We start from the raw sequence: 18,363 nt of genomic DNA on the forward strand, positions 1-18,363 counted from the left end.
CTCCCAGAGTTTGCTCACATTCATGTCCACTGAGTCAGTGATGCTATCGAACCAACTCATCCTCTGCTGCCGCCTTCTCCGCTTGCCTTCAATCTTTCTCAGCATCAGGGTCTTTTCCAATGAGTTGGCTCTTCCAATCAGGTGGCCAAAGTATTGGAGCTTCAGCTTCAGTCCCTCCAATGAATATTCAGGGTTGGTTTCCTCTAGGATTGACTGGTTTGATCTGCTTGCTGTCCAAGGATCTCTCAAGAGTCTTCTCCAGCACCTCAGTTCGAAAGCATCGATTCTTCAGCGCTCATCCTTTCTTGTGGTTCAACTCTCCCATCCATACATGACTACTGAAAAGACCATAACTGTAAATACACGGAATTCTGTTGGAAACGTGATGTGTCTGCTTTTTAATATCCTGTCTAGGTTTGTCAGAGCTTTTCTTCCAAGGAGCAAATGTCTTTTAATTTCATGGCTGTAGTACCCATGCTCAGTGATTTTGGAAACCAAGAAAATAAAATCTGTCACAGTTTCTGCTTTTTCTGATTTTATTTTCCATGAAGTGATGGGACCAGATGCCTTGACCGTAGTTTGTTGCTTGTTGTATTTCAAGCCAGGTTTTTCATTCTCCTCTTTCACTTCATCAAGAGGCTCTTTAGTTCATCTCCCCTTTCTGCATTAGAGTGGTGTCCTCTGCATGTCTGAAGCTGTTGATATTTCTCCTGGAAGTCTTGATTCCTGCTTGTCATTCATCCAGGCCAGCCTTTCACATGTTGTACTCTGCATAAAGTTAAACACGCAGCGTGACAATATAAAGCCATGTCTCACTCCTTTCTCAATTTTGAGCCAGTCAGGGTTCCAGGTCCAATTCTAAGTTTGCTTTGTGACCCGTATATGGGTTTCTCAGGAGACAGATAACATGGTCGGGCACTCTCATCTCTTTCAGAATTTTCCACAGTTTGTTGTGATCCACACAGTCAAAGCCTTTAGCACAGTCAATGAAGCAAAAGTAAATTTTTTTCTGGAACTCCGTTGCTTTCTCCACAATCCAAAGAATGTTGGCAATTTGACCTCTGGTTCCTCTGCCTTTTTGAAACCCACCTCAGACAATGGATGTTCTTGGTTCCTGTACTGCTAAAGCCTAGCCTGAAGGACTTTGAGCAAACCTTGCTAGCTTGTGAAATGAGCACAATTGTATGGTAGTTGGAACATTCTTTGGCATTGCATTCCTTGAGATTGGAATGAAAACTGACCTCTTCTGGATCTGAGTTTTACAAATCTGCTGACATATTGAGAGCAGCACTTTAACAGCATCATCTTTTAGGATTTGAAACAGCTCAGCTGGAACTCCATCACCTCCACTAGCTTTGTTTATAGCAATGCTTCCTAAGGCCCACTTAACTTTACACTCCAGGATGTTCAGCTCTAGGTGAGTGACCGTAGCATTATGGTTATCTAGGTCACAAAGACCTTTCCTCTATAGTTGTTCTGTGTATTCTTGCCACCTTTTCTTAGTTATTTCTGTTTCTCTTAGCTCCTTACTGTATCTGTCCTTATTGTGCTCGTCTTCTCATGAAATGTTCCCATGATACCTCCAATTTTTTAGAAGAACTCTCTAGTCTTTCCCACTCTACTGTTTTTCTCTATTCCTTTGCATTGTTCCTTGAAAAAGGCCTTCTTATGTCTCCTTGCTGTTCTCTGAAACTCTGCCTTGAGTCGGGTTTCTCTCCCTTCTCCCTTGCCTTTCACTTTTCTTCTTTCCTCAACTGTTTGTGAGGCTTCCTCAGACAACCCTGGTGGCTCAGACAGTAAAAATCCGCCTGCAATGCAGGAGACCTGGGTTCAATCCCTGGGTTGTAAAGATCCCCTGGAGGAGGGCATGGCAACCCACTCCGGTATTCTTGCCCGGAGAATCCCCATGGACAGAGCTGCCTGGTGGGCTAGAGTCCATGGGGTGGCAAAGAGTCGGACACGCCTGAGTCACTAAGCACAGACAGCCACTTTGCCTTCAGGTATGTGTTTGGCTTCGGAACGGCTTTGGTCCCTGACCCCTGTATGGTGTTATAAACCTCCCTCCATAGTTCTTCAGGCGCTCTGTCTACCAGATCTAACCCTGTGAGTCTATTTGTCGCCTCCACTGTAAGGCTTTGGATTTAGGTCATACCTGAATGGCCTTCCTTTAATTTAAGCCTGAATTTGGCAAGAAGGAGTCATGATCTGAGCCACAGTCAGCTCCAGGTCTTATTTTTGCTCACTGTATAGAGCTTCTCCATCTCTAGGGGCAAAGAACATAATCTGATTTCAGATAGACTATCTGGTGATGTCCACGTGTAGAGTCATCTCTTGAGTTGTTGGAAGCGGGTCTTTGCTGTGAGCCGCGTAACTAGGCAGAGGGGTGTCATCCTGAACACCAGGATCCCTGGCTTTGGCCCCACGTACCATCTGATCCAGCTGACTGCAAACCCTGCAAATGGCTGAGCCTACAGAACCTGGGTAGTGGTCGGGCTGTGGTGAAAGAAGCCAGTGGACAAGTGCACAGCTGCCTCCAGAAGTCACTCCCTGCAACAGGAAGTGTGTAATCAGGCCATTGATCATTTGGAAGGGAGATCAGTGCAGCCTGAGTTCCCTGGAATGCCACTCCAGCGTCCCACCCCCTTTGGAGGGCTCTCCCTAGACACCTCCCGCCCAGGTCCTTTGGGTTCTGAGTGTCCCAAATGGATCTGATCTGCTTTCCTCAAATGTACTCCTCACTCCTGGGCCTGATTTCCACATTTCCCCCCAGTCTGTCTGCCCTGAGTCACACGCCCAGCCACACGGGCACTGAGTGCCCACTGGATGCAGAGCGCTTCACTCAGAAGTCCTCATTGGCCCCTCCTGACAAGGCCGCTCCTGTGATGGCCCCACGTTACAGACGAGGAAACTGAGCTTCCGTGAACTGAAGTCCGTGACCCTGGCACACAGTGAGGACAGACACACAGAAATTGTGGGGTTTGCAGCAGAGGAAGCTTCATTGCAGGGCCCCGCAAGGAGGCCGGTCGCTTATACCCCCAGTGAATCCTGACCCCTCCAGAGGTCTCTGAAAAGCATTTTCAAGGCCCAGGGGAGGGGCCAGTGGGCCCAGGGTATGGGACGATTCTCTGAGTGACTGATGGTGAGGTCACAGGGGTTAACATTATCAATCCTTTTCCACCAGTAGGTCTGGGGGCTACATGTCCTGATCCTCATGTGGTTAACATCTTCCGTTTGGTGTGTGTGGATTGGGTGGCAGGAAGGGGGGTGGCATTTTCCCACCTGTGAAAACAACTCAGGAACGGGTATTAGATACTATTATCTCCATACTTCATAAAGGAGCTAAAACAGAAGATATGGGGGAGGAGTCTGCCCTGGGAAGGGCCACTTAGGGTAATGTTCGGTTACAGTTCAGAGGGTTTTTTGTGGAGTCCCGGGGTGGTAGAGGCAGATGCTGGCAGAAACAGCAAGTTCCTGCCTGGAGCCAGGACAAGGGCCTGGTGGTTGTTTGTTGCCTGGTGCGTCCCCTGGTGGCCATGTAGGACAACTGCAGTCTGAGTAGTAGTTGAGGTCCAGCGCTTCTCTCCTCTCCCTGCAGGCTCTGGTCGGTCCTCTGACACCTTCCATGGCTCCTGATGGTCCGCTCGGCAGGGGACAGAGTCACTAAGTGAACCCCTCAAGGTCACCAGGAGATTCCTCAATTCACAACCCTGTCTCCTCAGTCACACACAACACCGCCCCAGTCACCACTCACGTCTCAGCCTTCATTTCTCCCAGTTGGGGACATGGCCCCCCCAAAAAGCCCTCTGCCTCTTCCGTTTTGTGGTACAGAACACAGAGCTGGCGTGCACCGGCCGCTCAATAACTGCAATGGTCACCCTCAGAAACATGTAGGAGAAGGGCTAGGACTTGACTTGGGGTCTCCCCGGGAGCCCCACTCCCCTCTCACAGGATCTCACTGGCCAGCATCCAACCCAGAAAGCTCCAAGGCCAGAATTTGGCAAAACCAACCCAACGTTTTTCCCCGGGGAAAGGAAATAGGAAACTGAAACCTAAACTGCAAGCCTGACTGCCCCCTGCCTGCACAGGCTCCTTTCGAGTACCGCCAACTCAGAGGATCCTCCTGGAGCTTCTCATTGGTCGGCACCACTATTATGCTAATCAGGGGGCAGTCCTAGCCCATAGGGGTTCCAGCAGTTCAGGATGCTACTACTTCTATGCACTACAGACCAGTGCCCACGAACACCGAGGAGGACATAAGTGAGCTCGTGATGCCCATAGACAAAAAAACGCTGTGTGACCGCAAGCTGCCGCTGGGGGTGGGGGTCCTGCTGCTCCTGCTGGCGGTGGGGCTGCTTGTGCCCATGATCTACTTCACTGTCACTGCCAACAGCAAGGCCTGCGTGGATGGCCTCCAAGCACAGAAGGAGTGTCAGGAGGTCAACCAACACGTGCAGCGCCAGCTAACCCAGGCCCAGGAATTCTCACATAAGAAGGAAGCCGAAGCTGCCACCTGCAACCATACTATGGTAAGCCACTGCAGCCCCTAGACAGGCCCAGGTCCTTGAGAGGCTCTCCCAGGGTCTTTGTGGAGATCCAGAGGGACTTTGAGACTGCCCCCTGGATGTCTCCACCAGGCTTTGGGGACCTCTGACTCTCCCTGAGTTGCTGGTGTGGGGAGCCTTAAAACTCCCATTATGGGTGTCAGTATCCCTGTAGGGTATCAAGGCTCTCTAAACTCTGGCGCTTGGATGGGGGGACCTAGAAACTCCCCTTGGGCCAATCTTGGGCAGCAGAAATCTTCTTTAGGGACTGGGAAGAGGACCTCCCCAGCTCCTTCCACTGCATCCTGAGAGCCTTTGAAATTTTCACTTCTGTTCTAACATGGAGGACCTTGAAACTCTCAGGGACATCTAAGTTGGTCTCTGAAATCTTCCCCTACCTGCACCCTGCCCCATTTTCTGGTTTTAGAAGGACCTCTTAATGTTCTTTAGCGACTTCCCTGGTGATCCAGTGACTAAGACTTTGTACCCCCAATACAGGGGACATGGGTTTGATCCCTGGTCATGGAACTAGATCCCTTGCAGCAATTAAAGATCTAGCATGTTGCAACTAATACTCAGCCCAACCAAATAAAAATTTTTTTCAAATAAATATTAAAAAATTTTTTTTTGTGCAATACCCCAGTGGATCTGGAAACTTCTTCTAGGGCATAGGAAACCTCCAAATTCTCTTGCGGGGGCGGGGGGCCTCAAAACTCACACTTTGAGGATCACGCTCTTATGGGTGGCCCGAGGAGGGTGGGAGGTTGTGCCGTTTCTTCACGGTGGGAGACCGAGGTGCAGGGAGAGAGTTGGCGGGGAAATGAAGGGGGTGTGGATTTGAGCTCCTCTGATCCGAGGGCCTAGGGAGGGGTCCAGCGCCCAGGGACAGGAGTCCATGTTCTGACCCTCCCCTCTGACCCAGGTGACCCTGAGGGAGTCTCTGAAGAAGGAGCAGGCCCAGGTGGCAGAGTTTCAGGGTGAGAAAAACACAGCCAGGGTTCCACGGTGGGGAGCGGTGGGGATCAGGTGTTGAAAAGAAGTAGGGAGGGAGGGTCCCAGGGCTGGGGTCCAGAGACAGGGAGGGGTGGAGTTGGGGAGGTGGGGGGGGGCTCCAGATTTCCCAGCAGGGACTGGATGAGGGCCTGAAGAGTCATGTCCTGGGTGGGGGTCAGGTGAGTGGGTGTGGTCACCGTGTCGACCTGCCCCTGATTCTGTACCCCACCCCTCAACCAGGAAAGTTGAAGATACTGAACCAAAATCTGAAGGACGCGTTGGCCGAGGTGGAGCGACTAAGGTCTGAGAGGAGCCCCCCACCCCCACCCCGGGGCACGCCCCTTTCACCCAACTCCCGACCCCCTGGGCACGGGGCAAAAAACCTCGATGCTCAGGCGACCAAGTTTAAGTCCCAGCCTCGTCCCATCTGTCACACAGCCACTGGGGGCGGGGGGCGCTGCTCACTCTTCTCCCCAGCGATTTGTCGGGAAGGAGTGCAGGTTCTTAGGGGAGAAGCTTTGAGCGGCCCGAGCGGGCCCGGCAGCTGCCTGAGTGGCCCTGATCTCTACTCCAGAAGACAGAGTGAGACCTGCTCCAAAAACAACGCGTCCAGCTGCTCGAGCTTCCTATTCGTTGTGATCGCGGTCTTGGTCCTCAACGCTCTGCTGACCTGAGATCCCAGAAAGCCGGCCGGTAAGGATTGGGCAGCTCCTGGGAGAAGAAAGCTCGGAGGGGCCGGGAGCTGGTCTGGGTCAGGGTCTGGGGAGGTGGCCTGTCTGTGGGGCGGAGGGCTGGACACGGAGAAGGATCTTGGAGAGGGAGGGAGCACTCAGTGAGTAGGGAGGTCCTGTGGGGGGCGGGGCTTGGGGCGGGGCCTGTGTTCTGTCCGCCTCTGAGCCCGTATTTTGTTTTTTCTTTTAAAAAATTTTTTAAATTTATTTTAATTTTTGGTTTTTGGTCGCTCTGCATGACATGCGGGATCTTAATTCCCAGACCAGGGATCGAACGCGCAACCCCAGCATTGGAAGTGCAAAGGCTTTACCAGCCAGGGAAGTACCTGAGTCCCTATTTTGATGTTTTTTAGGCCATAACCTGGACTGGTCTGGCTCCCTGTCTGCTTCCCTGTGTGAGGCTTCCTGACTCGGCCAGTTCTGAGGGGACCACATGGCAACACGGTTGTGGGGGTGGGGGGATGGGGTAACCTAAGGGGTCCAAATGGGTCGGCTCTGGAGGGATGTCTTTCGTGGAGAAGTAGGGGGTTGCCCCAGTCTGCCCTAGAGTTGGGGAGGGCTCAGGGGTGAGGCGTAGGGCACCTGCTTCTTGCTGACAGCTTCTGCTGACATCTAGAAAGTCACTTTCTTCTGGCGTCATTTGGCTCCAAAAAGTAAACACCCCTTTGGGGGGAAAATTGTACTCTCAAGTTTTTGGAGTGTTATCGTGTCACCCCCAAGCACCTGGGACCTGCCCTGTGAGCAAGGGTGGACACCTATTGACATCCAAACTCAGCCTCTGTGCTCTAGAATGTTCCTTGGGATTTCTGGGGTGCTGGCAGGCATCACCCCACTGCCCCTCCCCCAGCCCTCTTCTCCTCTGAAAGTGAGAGAGAAAGTCGCTCAGTCATGTCCAACTCTTTGTGACCCCTATAGTCCATGGAATTCTCCAGGCCAGAATACTGGAGTGGGTAGTGTTTCCCTTCTCCAGATCTTCCAAACCCAGGCTTCCAAAGCAGGTCTCCCGCATTGCGGGCAGATTCTTTACCACCTGAGCCACAAGGGAAGCCCAAGAATACTGGAGTGGGTAGCCTATCTCTTCTCCAGGGGATCTTCCCGACCCAGGAATTGAACCAGGGTCTCCTGCATTGCAGGCGGATTCTTTACCAACTGAGCTACCAGGGACCTACACCCTCATCAATGCTCCCTGCCTGCAGGTTTCTGCTCTCATCTCCTGGCTGGATCTTCTGATCCAGTGGTTCCATGAGGAAACTGTGGCTGTGATGAGGAGCACTTTGTCCTGATTCCCAGTCCCTTCCAGTAGAAAGTACAGGGCTGGGACTTAAACCTCGATGTGCAGACACGGGACAGACCTGTGTCACATTGCCCCGCCACCTCCGTCCCCAAAGTCTTATTCATCCTGTAGTACCCAGCTCCGGGAACCCCTCCCCCAGAGAGCCTCTCTGCTTCTCAAAATTGAAGATTAGGTATGGGGAGTTCCCTGGTAGCTTAGTAGTTAGGATTCCAGGATTTCACTGCCATGGCCCAGATTCAATCCCTGATTGGAGAACTGAGATCCTGCAAGCCACATGGCACTACCAAAAGAGAAAGAAAGAAAGAAAGAAAAAAAAAAAAAAAAACTTGGGAGGGGCTCAAAGTTGAGGGGTTCTGTCTCATAGACCATTTAACCCACTTCCTTGACCCTCCCATGGCCCCTATTTCCTTCCTCCCCAGTTATCTTCCTTCCTCCAAGTTTTCCTGGAATTCCAACTATTGTCCAGGCAACTTTTTGTGCGTAGCACTAGGGGCAGGCTGCTTGTGTTTGCCCAGGATTCTGCACTGCCCTCTGGTCCCATGGGCCCCAACCCAGATGGTCTTAGACTCCCCTTCCACGGCTCCTACTGTCTTCCCAGTGTCCCCAAACCCCATCCCTACCACAGACCCCCCTGACAACACCCCCGTCCCCTGACTTCCTCCTGTTCCACCCACCCCGACCATTTCTCTATATATTGATTCATCAAGTTCCTTCCTGCCTCACAGCCTCGGCCAGTCTCTGCCCTCTGCTCGGAGCTCCTGCTCCTCACTCTGAAGTTCTAGAGCAGGGTTTCTCGGCCTCTCAACTCTCAGCATCTGGGCTGGACCGTTCTCTGTGGTGGGGCTGCCCCGTGCACTGTGGGATGCTGAGTACCATCCTTTGCTACCAGATGCCCGTAGCACCTTACTGCCAGGTTGTGACAACAACAGAAGGCCTCTAGACATTACCAAATCTCCCCTGGGGGCACAGATTCAATTCCAGTGAGAATCTCAGCTCTAGAAGGTGAGGCTCAGGTCTCCATCATTTCTGTGCCCCCAGCTCACAGGAGGGCTCAGTAGGCGCTCCTGTGGAGTCCCTTGCCAATGACTGAGGCATTTTACCCTCCATCAGCAGCCCCATCTAACAGATGAGGAAACTGATGTCCAGAGAAGTAACTGGACTTGCTCAGGGTTTCTCAGCTGCTCAGGCAGTGGTGTTCAGTCGTTCAGTCGTGTCCGACTCTTTGCAACCCCATGGACTGCAGCACGCCAGCCTTCCCGGTCCTTCACCATCTCTCGGAGTTTGCTCAAACTCATGTCCGTTGAGTCGGTGATGCCATCCCACCATCTCATCCTCTGTCACCCCCTTCTCCTCCTGCCCTCAATCTTTCGCAGCATCAGGGCCCTCTGCTTCTAGCAGGTTCTCTTGATTGCCAGGAAGCCCTTAAAACATGACTTCAGTCTTTGCCACTTCCACCCAACATCCGCCACCCCCGCTCCCAGCTTGGGCTACTGGAAAGTCCCAAAACAGCACTGCCCCTCCCCCTACTCTATGTGTACTGTTTCACAGATGAGAAGGCAGTTTTGCCTGATGTCATGGGTTTGACCTGCTCAATTTCTTCCCCCAAACTCCTACCCAGTGGCCGGGGTATAAACTTCTCTCCTTCCTGAAAATGTCCCTCTTCCCTGTCTGACTGTGACCCAGCCAGGAGTTGGAAACCAGGCCTGAGGGGTGCTGCAGGGCCTGCAGGATGGGGAGGGATTCCAGCTACAGCAGGAATGTGGGAGCGACTTGTAGCTGCTCTGTGTCCCTGGCCTGAGACTTGGCCTCTTTGGGCTCTGTTTTCTTCCTGTGGAATGGGCGGGGGCGCCGTGGAGGGGGAGGGCTGTCAGGAGGAACACGGATTCTTGTTCTTAGTGTTCACTCAGCTCACATTTACTGCACAGCTACTGTGTGCCAAGCCCACGCGGTGGCAGTGGGAACAAGGCAGGCGAAGGCTTTACTTTTTCAGGGCTTGCCCAGTCTGATGCCCCAGTGGCTCAGCGGTAGAGAATCCACCTGCCATACATGAGACATGAGATGCGGGTTTGATCCCTGGGTTGGGAAGATTCCCTGGAGGAGTGGCAACCCACTCCAGGATTCTTGCCTGGCGAATCCCATGGACAGAGGAGCCTGGTGGGCTACAGTCCATGGGAGTCGCAGAGTCAGACACACACATACACACACATACCCCAGTCTGATGGGAGAGGCATTCAGGAATCAAACACAGTAAAATGACAGCAGAGCTGAGAGATCAAAAGGGGTCAGAGTTAGTGGGGAAGGGAGAAGAAGAGACACACTGGTGGACAGGGAAGTAACTGGTAAGGAAGTTAGCTGAGCAAAGAGGGAGGAAAGTCCGGCCGGCAACCCCGGGATAGGAATGCGCTGGCCGGAACAGCACCCAGCAGGGCTAGAGGGGGCGGGGATGACACTGAAGACCTGCTGGGGGCCTCGCCGGGGAAGGAGAAAGGAGAGGGGGAGGATGGGGAGTGGGGAAGGATGGAGGAGGAGGAAAAGCGGGGAGTAGGGTGGAGGAAGGGGAAATGGAAATGAAAGAGGGTAGAGAGGGAAGAGGAGGATTTGACTCCGGCAAGTCAGGGCAACGGTGTAGACGCGCCTGGCTCTGATGCACGTTGTAAGGTCGCCCCCTGGTGGCTTAGTGGAGAACGGGCAGGGAGATGGGACGCATCTACCCTTGGGTCTGCACTCTGGCCCGCACATCCAGTCACAAAAAAGTGCGGCCGCCCGAGCCAGGCCGACCTCAGTTGTTTCGAACAGCCTCCCATCTTCTAGGCTTGGTCTCTCCATGAACAGAATGGGGGATAGTATACCCCCAGACCCTTGCCAAGGGCCCCTGGTGCAAAGGGGGGCTTTGCGCAGATATGCTCAGGTGATTCCTACAGAGCCCTACAAGGCAGGAGCTACTGTCATCCCCAGTTTACAGAGGAGGAAACTGAGGCTTAGAGGGTCACATGGGATGCAGAAACAAGACTGGAACCCGGGATCCCCAGCCTTGTCCTCGGCTCCGGTAGCTTGGGCTGGCCCTTGGCGTGGGTCCAGCCCCTCCCAATAAACTCGAAACCACCGCCAGGAGGGGCGGAACCGTGGGTGTCCCTGGCTGCCCAAGGTGCCAATTAAATGCTCGTGGCCGTCTGGGGCCAGAGCTATGGACAGCGGCATGGCCGAGCCCGGGCCGGAGCCCGAGCCGGGGCGCGCCTGGCGGGTGTTCGCCCTGTGCGGGGCCGCAGTCTTCCTGGCAGCGGTTGCTGCCGGAGCAGCCCTTCTGGCCTGGAATCTGGCCTCCTCGGCCTCCCGGAGGCCCCGCTGCCCAGAGCCGGCCGCCAACACCACGGCGCCGCCTGGAGACCCCGGACCCGAAGTCGAGGAACTTCGGCGCCGACTGGCAGAGGCTGCCCGACTCGAGGAGGCCCTGACGAAGCGGCTGAAGCAGGCCGAGCGTGTCCGCCGGGAGCTGGAGGAGGCCCTAAGGGCCTGTGAGGGCCGCCAGGTAGGTGGACAGGCTGGAGGGCTGGGGAACCCCAAAAACGAGGGGGAGAGGGTGCGCACACACCCCCAACCTTCTCCCTCGGTGCCTTGGTTTCCCCCGTTCTTCAACTGAGGGAGGAAAATGAGAACAGCACCATTCCTTCCAACTCCTACAGGGCCAATTCCCCCTTGTGTCTACCTTCTGCCCAAGAAGGTTCCACTAACACAGCTCATTCACTTCGTTGTACACCAGAAACTAACAACGCTGTAAGGCAATTATAGTCCAGTTGAAAAAAAATACGACATAAATGAACTTTAAAAAAATAAAAAGAAGGCTCCACTGTCCTCTGCTATTTGCTGGTGGAGGCTACCCCAGACCCCTGAGCCCCGCTGGGGAGGCCCTGTGCTAACCCTCCCCCTAAGTACCCACTCAACAACCACCCCCCAGTCAGTGTCCAGCAGCCCTATTTTGAGAGAGGGACATTCGTGTCACCTGTAATTAGGAAGCTAAAGTTGGCCTCTCGGAGGAGGTACCAGCCAGGTCCTCCCTTCTCCTCTTGCTACCCCCTTCGAACTCTTTCTTAACCCTTTCTTAACTCTTTCTCAACCCTGGGCCTCGCAGAAGAACCATCCTCAAAGTCCCAACCACTCACATTTACTGAGTAACTACTGTGTACCCCTGTGTACTGGGCCCAGCAGAGGTTGGGCAGCATACGAATTCTGGAAAATTCATGCCTTTTGAAAATTAATCCCTATGCCTTTCCAGCCTGCCTAAGGGAAGGGCCTGGGGCAGCTGAAATTAAGAGCAGCCTGCCCTGGATTCAAATTATGGTTCTCCCCCAGCCCCCATGAAAGAGTCTCAGAGGAGACCAAGCCAGTTGCTTTGCAGAATGTCCTACAGAGGTGACCGATACCCTAGAAACTCAATCATCAACCACCATATTGGCTTGTGCTGGTCTGAAACCCCAGTCCCAAGAATCTAGATATAGCTAGGATTGGAACCCGAGCTGGTCAGCAGAACTAAACCTTTCTATATCCAGTTGGCCTGGAGTGGGGTCAGTGTGCTCAGTCCCTCAGTCATGTCCGACTCTGCGACCCCATGGACTGTAGCCCACCAGGCTCCTCTACGGATTTTTCAGGCAAGAACACTGGCGTGGCTTGCCATTTCCTCCTCCAGGGGATCTTCCCCACCCAGGGATCGAACTTGCGTGTTCTGTCTCCTACACTGCAGGCAGATTCTTTTATCATTGAGCCACCTGGGATGCCCCAGGGGTCAGTGGACCTGGGCAAAGATCTCCTTGCAGGCAGGCACCTTTCACCCCAGACTTCAGAGGCCACTTCTGTGTTTTACAACTACAGGACTCCAAACGACATTCCAAATAAAGCTCAAGGAACACCAGGGTGTTCTCATTCCAAATAAAGCTCAAGGAACAACAGGGTGTTCTCGTCTCCCCTAGAAAGGGCAGAGCCCATTCACTTTCTCTCCCTTCCCCCGTCATTTCTACTCCACAGAGTCGGCTTCAGACCCAACTGATGACACTGAAAACTGAGATGGAAGAAGCCAAGGCACAGGGTACCCAGATGGGGGCTGAGAACGGGGCGCTCACAGGTGTGTTGGGATGCAAAGGGGTGGGCATGCTAGAGATGGGAGGAGCCTAGACGGTTCCTAGCTAGGCAAAAGACACAGACGGGTGTAAACGTAAAGCAAAGCAACGTGAAAACTTGTGAAAGAAATGCACATAATATGCAAAGGTCAGGCAAATGTCACAGAACAATGCAAACGCAACAAAATATGCACACGCTATGTAGAGACTCCCCAAAGACATGTAAACCTCTGAAAAGCTATGCAAATAACATGTAAAGGTCATGCAAACAGCACACAAATTTAATTCCAATACAACAAACCACATAGACAGTATGCAGACTATAAACTCGGAGTTGATGTGTGCGGAGTAGGAGCCCGGGCTCCATCCTGATCTCGCGCCTTGCGTCCGCAGAAGCCCTGGCGCGCTGGGAGGCCGCGGCCGCTAAATCTGCGCAGCAACTGGACGAGGCGCAGCGGCGCGCACGTACGGCCGAGGCGGAGGGCGAAGCCTGCGCAGCCCGGGAGGCGGCGCTGCGCGATCACATGTGAGTGAAGGGTGGGAGGGAAGGGTCCAGGGCTCGGGGAGGGGCGGGGCTGGTCGTGTGGGCGGGGCCTTGGGAGAGGATCTAGATGAAGGTCTGAGTGTGAGAACCTAGCGGCGGGCTCTATGGGGCGAGAATGCCCACATTGGGGTTGGCACTCTTGAGGCATGGGTCCCTGGGGTCGGGCGTATATGGGGGCTCCGAGGGGAGCGGGGAGTGAAGGTGAACGTTGCAATGAAAAGTATCAAGGGAGGGATCGGGGGCCTGGAGGCGGAGCTTCCGTGGAAAAGACTGGGAGTCCCGGAGGACCCGTCCTGGAAAAGACCAGGGGAGAAGGGATGGGGGATCCTGAAGCCTGGAATCTTTGGGGATTGGAATACCAGGAAGAATAGATGAATCCCGGAGGGTCTCTGGGGATAGGTGTCCTGGTGCCGACGGCCCCTCTACCCTCTTCCCGGCAGTAAAGCCCTGGAAGCCCAGACGAGCGCCCAGCGCAGAGTTTCACACCCCCGGACCCGCGCCGGGTCCCGACCACGGCCCAGCCCCCGCTCGCGCTCTCGCCCAGGAACTTCCGGGGGCTGCAGGCGACCTACGCGGCGCGCACGAGGGTGAGTCGGCCCCCAGCTGAATGGGGGCTCGAGACCAGGAGGACAGACCCTGGGAGCCCTGCAGGGACACTCAGAGAGGTGCCCAAGCTGGATGAGATGCTCAGTCGACACCCATCCACGCTCAGCTTTTGACCCAGAAGCAACCCTGAAACTGCTGAAAGAAGACACGACCTTGTCTTTCTGACCATCTAGTGCCTATCTACAGACGGGAATACTGAGGTCCATTGGGTCTCAAGGTGAGATAGTGCAGAGCCGGGACTTAGGTCCCCTCTAAGGACAAGGCCAGTGTTGCCCTCATCCCTCGGACATGAGGACTCAGGGTCCAGCCCTGATCTGGAAGTGACCTGAAGGGGTCGCTTCTCCTCTCTGGTCCTCAGTTTACCGTGTCTGTAAAATGAGTGATTGGAATGGTGAGAGCCAGCATATCCTTGACACCAAAACCTAGCAAAAATGGCACGATAGGAAAACTCCGCACCCCTCTCCCTGTGAGGGTACAAAGCTCCCAAATGAAGTTTTAGAAGAGAACCAAGTAATCATTTGAAAGATACACCATAGCAAAGGAACATAGGCCTGAGATGCAAAGATAAATCAGTATTGGGAAGGAACTCTGTTAATAAAATTTGCCATGCTAACGGATCAAATGAAAAGCATTCTGAAAAGGTCATCAAAATAGCAACAATTTCATGTGAGATTATACAGTGTTTGTCTTTATCTGATTTACTGCAGTTAACATAACACCCTCTAGATCCATCCATGTTGTTGCAAATGGCAAGATTTCTTTTTTATGAGACTATTATAATTAATATTCCATTGTGTGTATATATAAATTGTGTGTGTGTGTGTATATATATATATATATTATATCTTCTTTATCTATTCATCTGTCAGTGGACACTTAGGTTCTAATCTCCAGACTGTAATCAGATTTTGCCAACTATTTTGATAATGTCCTCTGTAACAAAAGATTATCCTGATTTACACATCGTGTTAATCTGGAACATTTCTCAATCTGTCTTTGCCTTTCATGACATTGGTTGGCATTTTTTTTAAAGCCCCAGGCCAGTCATTCTGTGGTGTCTGAGTTTGGGTTTTTGTGGTTTCCTCATGATTAATTTGAGGTTGACATTTTTGGCAGGAATGCCTCAAAAACAATTCAACTTAATATTATCTTCTGGTGGTATGACTATATATAGAAAACCCAAGAGAATTAACGGAAACTTTCCTATATCCAAAACAACGAGGTAGAAAATCGTTTGGAAGAAAAGAAAGATCCATTGACATAGTTTTTCATATCCAGGAATAAACTACTTTGCTTATTATGTAAGAATCTCTTCTAAATTAAATTTTCAAAAAATAATTCAGTAGAGGGACTTCCCTGGTGATCCAATGGCTAAGACTCGGGGCTCCCAATGGAGGGAGCCTGGATTTGACCCTGGCTGGGGAACTAGATCCCACAAACATCAACTAAGAGTTCCTGTGCCACAGTGAAGATCCTGCATGCTGCAACTGAGACCTGGCGCAGCCAAATAAATACAATTTTAAAAATAACTCGATAGAAAACAAGCAAAGAATATGGGCAACCAGTTCAAAGAAGCATGCAGAAAAAGGTGCCCAGTCTCACTGCTAGAGAAGAAATGCCAACTGAAACGATGACACGGTACCACTTTCTGCCCACTGGTTTGGCAAGGATAAAAATAAAAGCAAAAGTTTGTGAATATACACAGTACTGGTGAAACAGCTTGTTGGTATGACTACTTGGGAGGGCCATTTTCTAGAATCTCTCAAAATTAAAAGAGTGTTTGACCCATTAGTTCTTCTTCAAGCAGTTTCCCTGCAGCCATATTTTTTATTAAGAAAAATTTAATCTACAGTCATTTTTTAATTATAGTCTTGGATACTAAGAACCCAACAGAGTACTTTATTCACTTTTCACTTTTTTTGGCCACACAGCCTGAAGAATCCTATTTCCCTGACCAGGGTTAGGGAAGTAACCCTCAGAAGTAAAAGTTTGGAGTCCAAACCACTGGACTGCCAGGAAATTCCCAACAACTATATTTAAACGCATGCAAAATAATGGACTGCATGCAGTGGAGAGTCCTGGCTTTGGATATTGGAACAGAAAAACATTTAGTAAAGAAATCAAATAAAGTCTAGAGTTCAGTTCATTGTAATATATACTAAGATTAATTTCTTAATTTTGACGAATGAACTATGGTATATAAGATGTTAATGATAGAAGCTGTGTGAGGGCTATTCAGAGACGGTATTATCTCTGCAAATTTTCTGTAAATTTAAAACATTCCAAAAAACAAAACAAAACATTCCAAATAAACAGTTTACTTTTTTAAAGTAAGGGTGGAGGAGAGGAGAAATGAAGACATTATTACCACATGCTTGGTAATTGCAAAAAATTGGAAACAACCTCAGTGTCCACCAACTGGAGTCTGTTTAAATGAGTGTGCATACATCCACACCACGGAATGCTGTTCAACTGGTTCGTATGGACTGGGGCAGCGGGGGGTGGGGATTGTTTTGTTTGGGGCAGTGGCAGCCCACTCCAGTACTCTTGCCTGGAAAATCCCATGGACGGAGGAACCTGGTAGGCTGCAGTCCATGGGGTCACACAGAGTCGGACACGACTGAAACGACTTAGCAGCAAGTTGCCCTACTTACAGATCTTAGTTCCCCCATCAGGAATTGAACGCGAGCCCTCAGCAGGGAAAGCACAGAGCTCTAATCACTGGACCTGCAGGGAATTCCCACTGTGCAACTGTTAAAAAGGCCAAAACTGACCTTCGTTGAGACACAGTAATGTAAGAAGCAGAAGCGTTATAGTCTGTGTACATCTTTGAAAAATTGGAACTGGGGGAAACTTGTCCAGATATCTCTAAAGGAAACCCTAGATACAGCAGTGGCCCCTGGAAAAGGAATCAGGGATCTAGGGATCAGTGCGGGGAGGAAGCCTCATGTTCCTTTGTATTAGTTCAGTTCAGTCGCTCAGTCGTGTCTGACTCTCTGTGACCCTATGGGCTGCAGCACACCAGGCTTCCCTGTCCATCACCAATCCCGGAGCTTGCTCAAACTCAAGTCCATCGAGTCGGTGATGCCATCCAACCGTCTCATCCTCTGTTGTCCCCTTCTTTTTGTAAAGTTTGCGTTTTAAAACTCATATGCATGTGTTGCCTTTAAAAATAATTAAAATTCGTCTTGAAAAATCTAAGAGGCTGGTGTTAGAAGCCCTTGAAACTCTGATCTCCACCTCAGGCAGTTCTGCTCATAATCTCCCACTCCCACCCACCTTGGAGGTGGCTTTAAGGGCCTTTACTGGGAAAGGATCCACCTAGAGGGAGAATTGGACCCCATCTCTCGCGCCAAAGGAGGAGGTGAGGTTGAGGAGAGGAATGAGTCTTAACAGTTTTGTTCCGCTACCGACCACCAGGGGTCGCCCCAGTCTTCAGACCTAGTTGCTGGCTGAGGGCCCAGACCTTGTGAGGCTGGAAGGATGGGTCTGAGACGCGCTCCCCCTCACCCCACCCTCCGCCTCTGCCCCCTGCCCTCCCCTCCAACTCTGGCGTAAATCCAGAAATGAGCAGGAAACAGCTTCTCCTTCTGGAGTCAGCTAGGTCTTGACACTGGCCTCGCCTTGTCTGCGGCCCCAGGGATTTAAGACCCTTCACTGTGCAGCTGTGGGGTCCAGGGCTGATCTACACAAAGGGTTGGACTCAGCGCTGTATCCGAAACCTAAAATATTATCATTATTATTCACTTATTCTGCTAACTTCACCTTGGTCATAACTGTCAGATCACTGAAAATCAGCTCCAGGGAAACGGAGAGCCATGGGATGTGTGTGAGCAGAAAGGGACCCATCAGATCTGGTGTCTGGGAGAAAAGAGGGAGGTGGGAGGCTGGAAGCTGTGGATCCCCTGGGGAGGCCAAAGGACAGGGAGTGGATGAGGACTGGGGGCAGCTGGGAGAGAACAGACCCCAGTCCCAGACCAGGACTAAGAATCCCCAAGCTGCCCTGCCTCCCAGACCTCATATCCCTCCCACTCCACAGGGCCGGTGCCCCACCGCCTGCCCTTGCTCCGTTCTGTTTCCCTGTCTCCACCTGTCTAATTACCACTCAAAGTCTCCATCTCTCTGTCTCTGAGTCTTTTCTCTGTGTCTCCACCTTGTCCCGTCTCTCAGGTCCCTGTCCTGGCCTCCCTGTTAATGGTGACCCTGGGATCCCTCTCTGGCTGCAGCAACAGGAGTCAGTGGGGTGGGGTGAGGGCCGGGGGTGAGGATGAAAAGGGAAAACCTGGGTGGAGGGCACTGGAGGACAGCAGCAACTTGATCTTGTAACAACAGTCCCAGTTGTTCAACCAGAAGGCCCAAAGAGGACAGGCTCTTCCCCTCCAAAGGGCTCTCTTTGCCTCCTCTGTCAACACCCAAAGTCGCAAACTTCATTTCCTTTGCAGTTAAACAAAACCCGAAGACGTTGGCAAAAATGTGGAGGGTTTTCTGAACTTTGCCGAAATTTTTCTTCACCAGAAGTATCATTTCCTCCTGAAGCCTCTTGAAG

General features: G+C 51.9%; 2 protein-coding genes across 2 annotated transcripts; both read left to right on the top strand.

Moving 5' to 3' along the window:
* Window positions 1-4,125: 4,125 nt before the first annotated feature.
* On the top strand, window positions 4,126-6,947 carry LOC618737 (bone marrow stromal antigen 2). The gene is made up of 5 exons (XM_002688577.7): window positions 4,126-4,526; window positions 5,464-5,518; window positions 5,775-5,835; window positions 6,109-6,227; window positions 6,619-6,947. The coding sequence occupies exons 1-4, from the start codon at window positions 4,215-4,217 to the stop codon at window positions 6,206-6,208; spliced, it is 528 nt and encodes a 175-aa protein (XP_002688623.4). The 5' UTR covers window positions 4,126-4,214; the 3' UTR covers window positions 6,209-6,227; window positions 6,619-6,947.
* A 91-nt stretch (window positions 6,948-7,038) lies between these two features.
* On the top strand, window positions 7,039-17,018 carry CCDC194 (coiled-coil domain containing 194). The gene is made up of 4 exons (XM_005208557.5): window positions 7,039-11,085; window positions 12,576-12,672; window positions 13,061-13,193; window positions 13,652-17,018. The coding sequence occupies exons 1-4, from the start codon at window positions 10,744-10,746 to the stop codon at window positions 13,800-13,802; spliced, it is 723 nt and encodes a 240-aa protein (XP_005208614.1). The 5' UTR covers window positions 7,039-10,743; the 3' UTR covers window positions 13,803-17,018.
* The last annotated feature ends 1,345 nt before the right edge of the window (window positions 17,019-18,363 follow it).

Source organism: Bos taurus, chromosome 7 (genome assembly GCF_002263795.3).
Source record: "Bos taurus isolate L1 Dominette 01449 registration number 42190680 breed Hereford chromosome 7, ARS-UCD2.0, whole genome shotgun sequence".
NCBI classification, from domain to species: Eukaryota; Metazoa; Chordata; class Mammalia; order Artiodactyla; family Bovidae; genus Bos; species Bos taurus.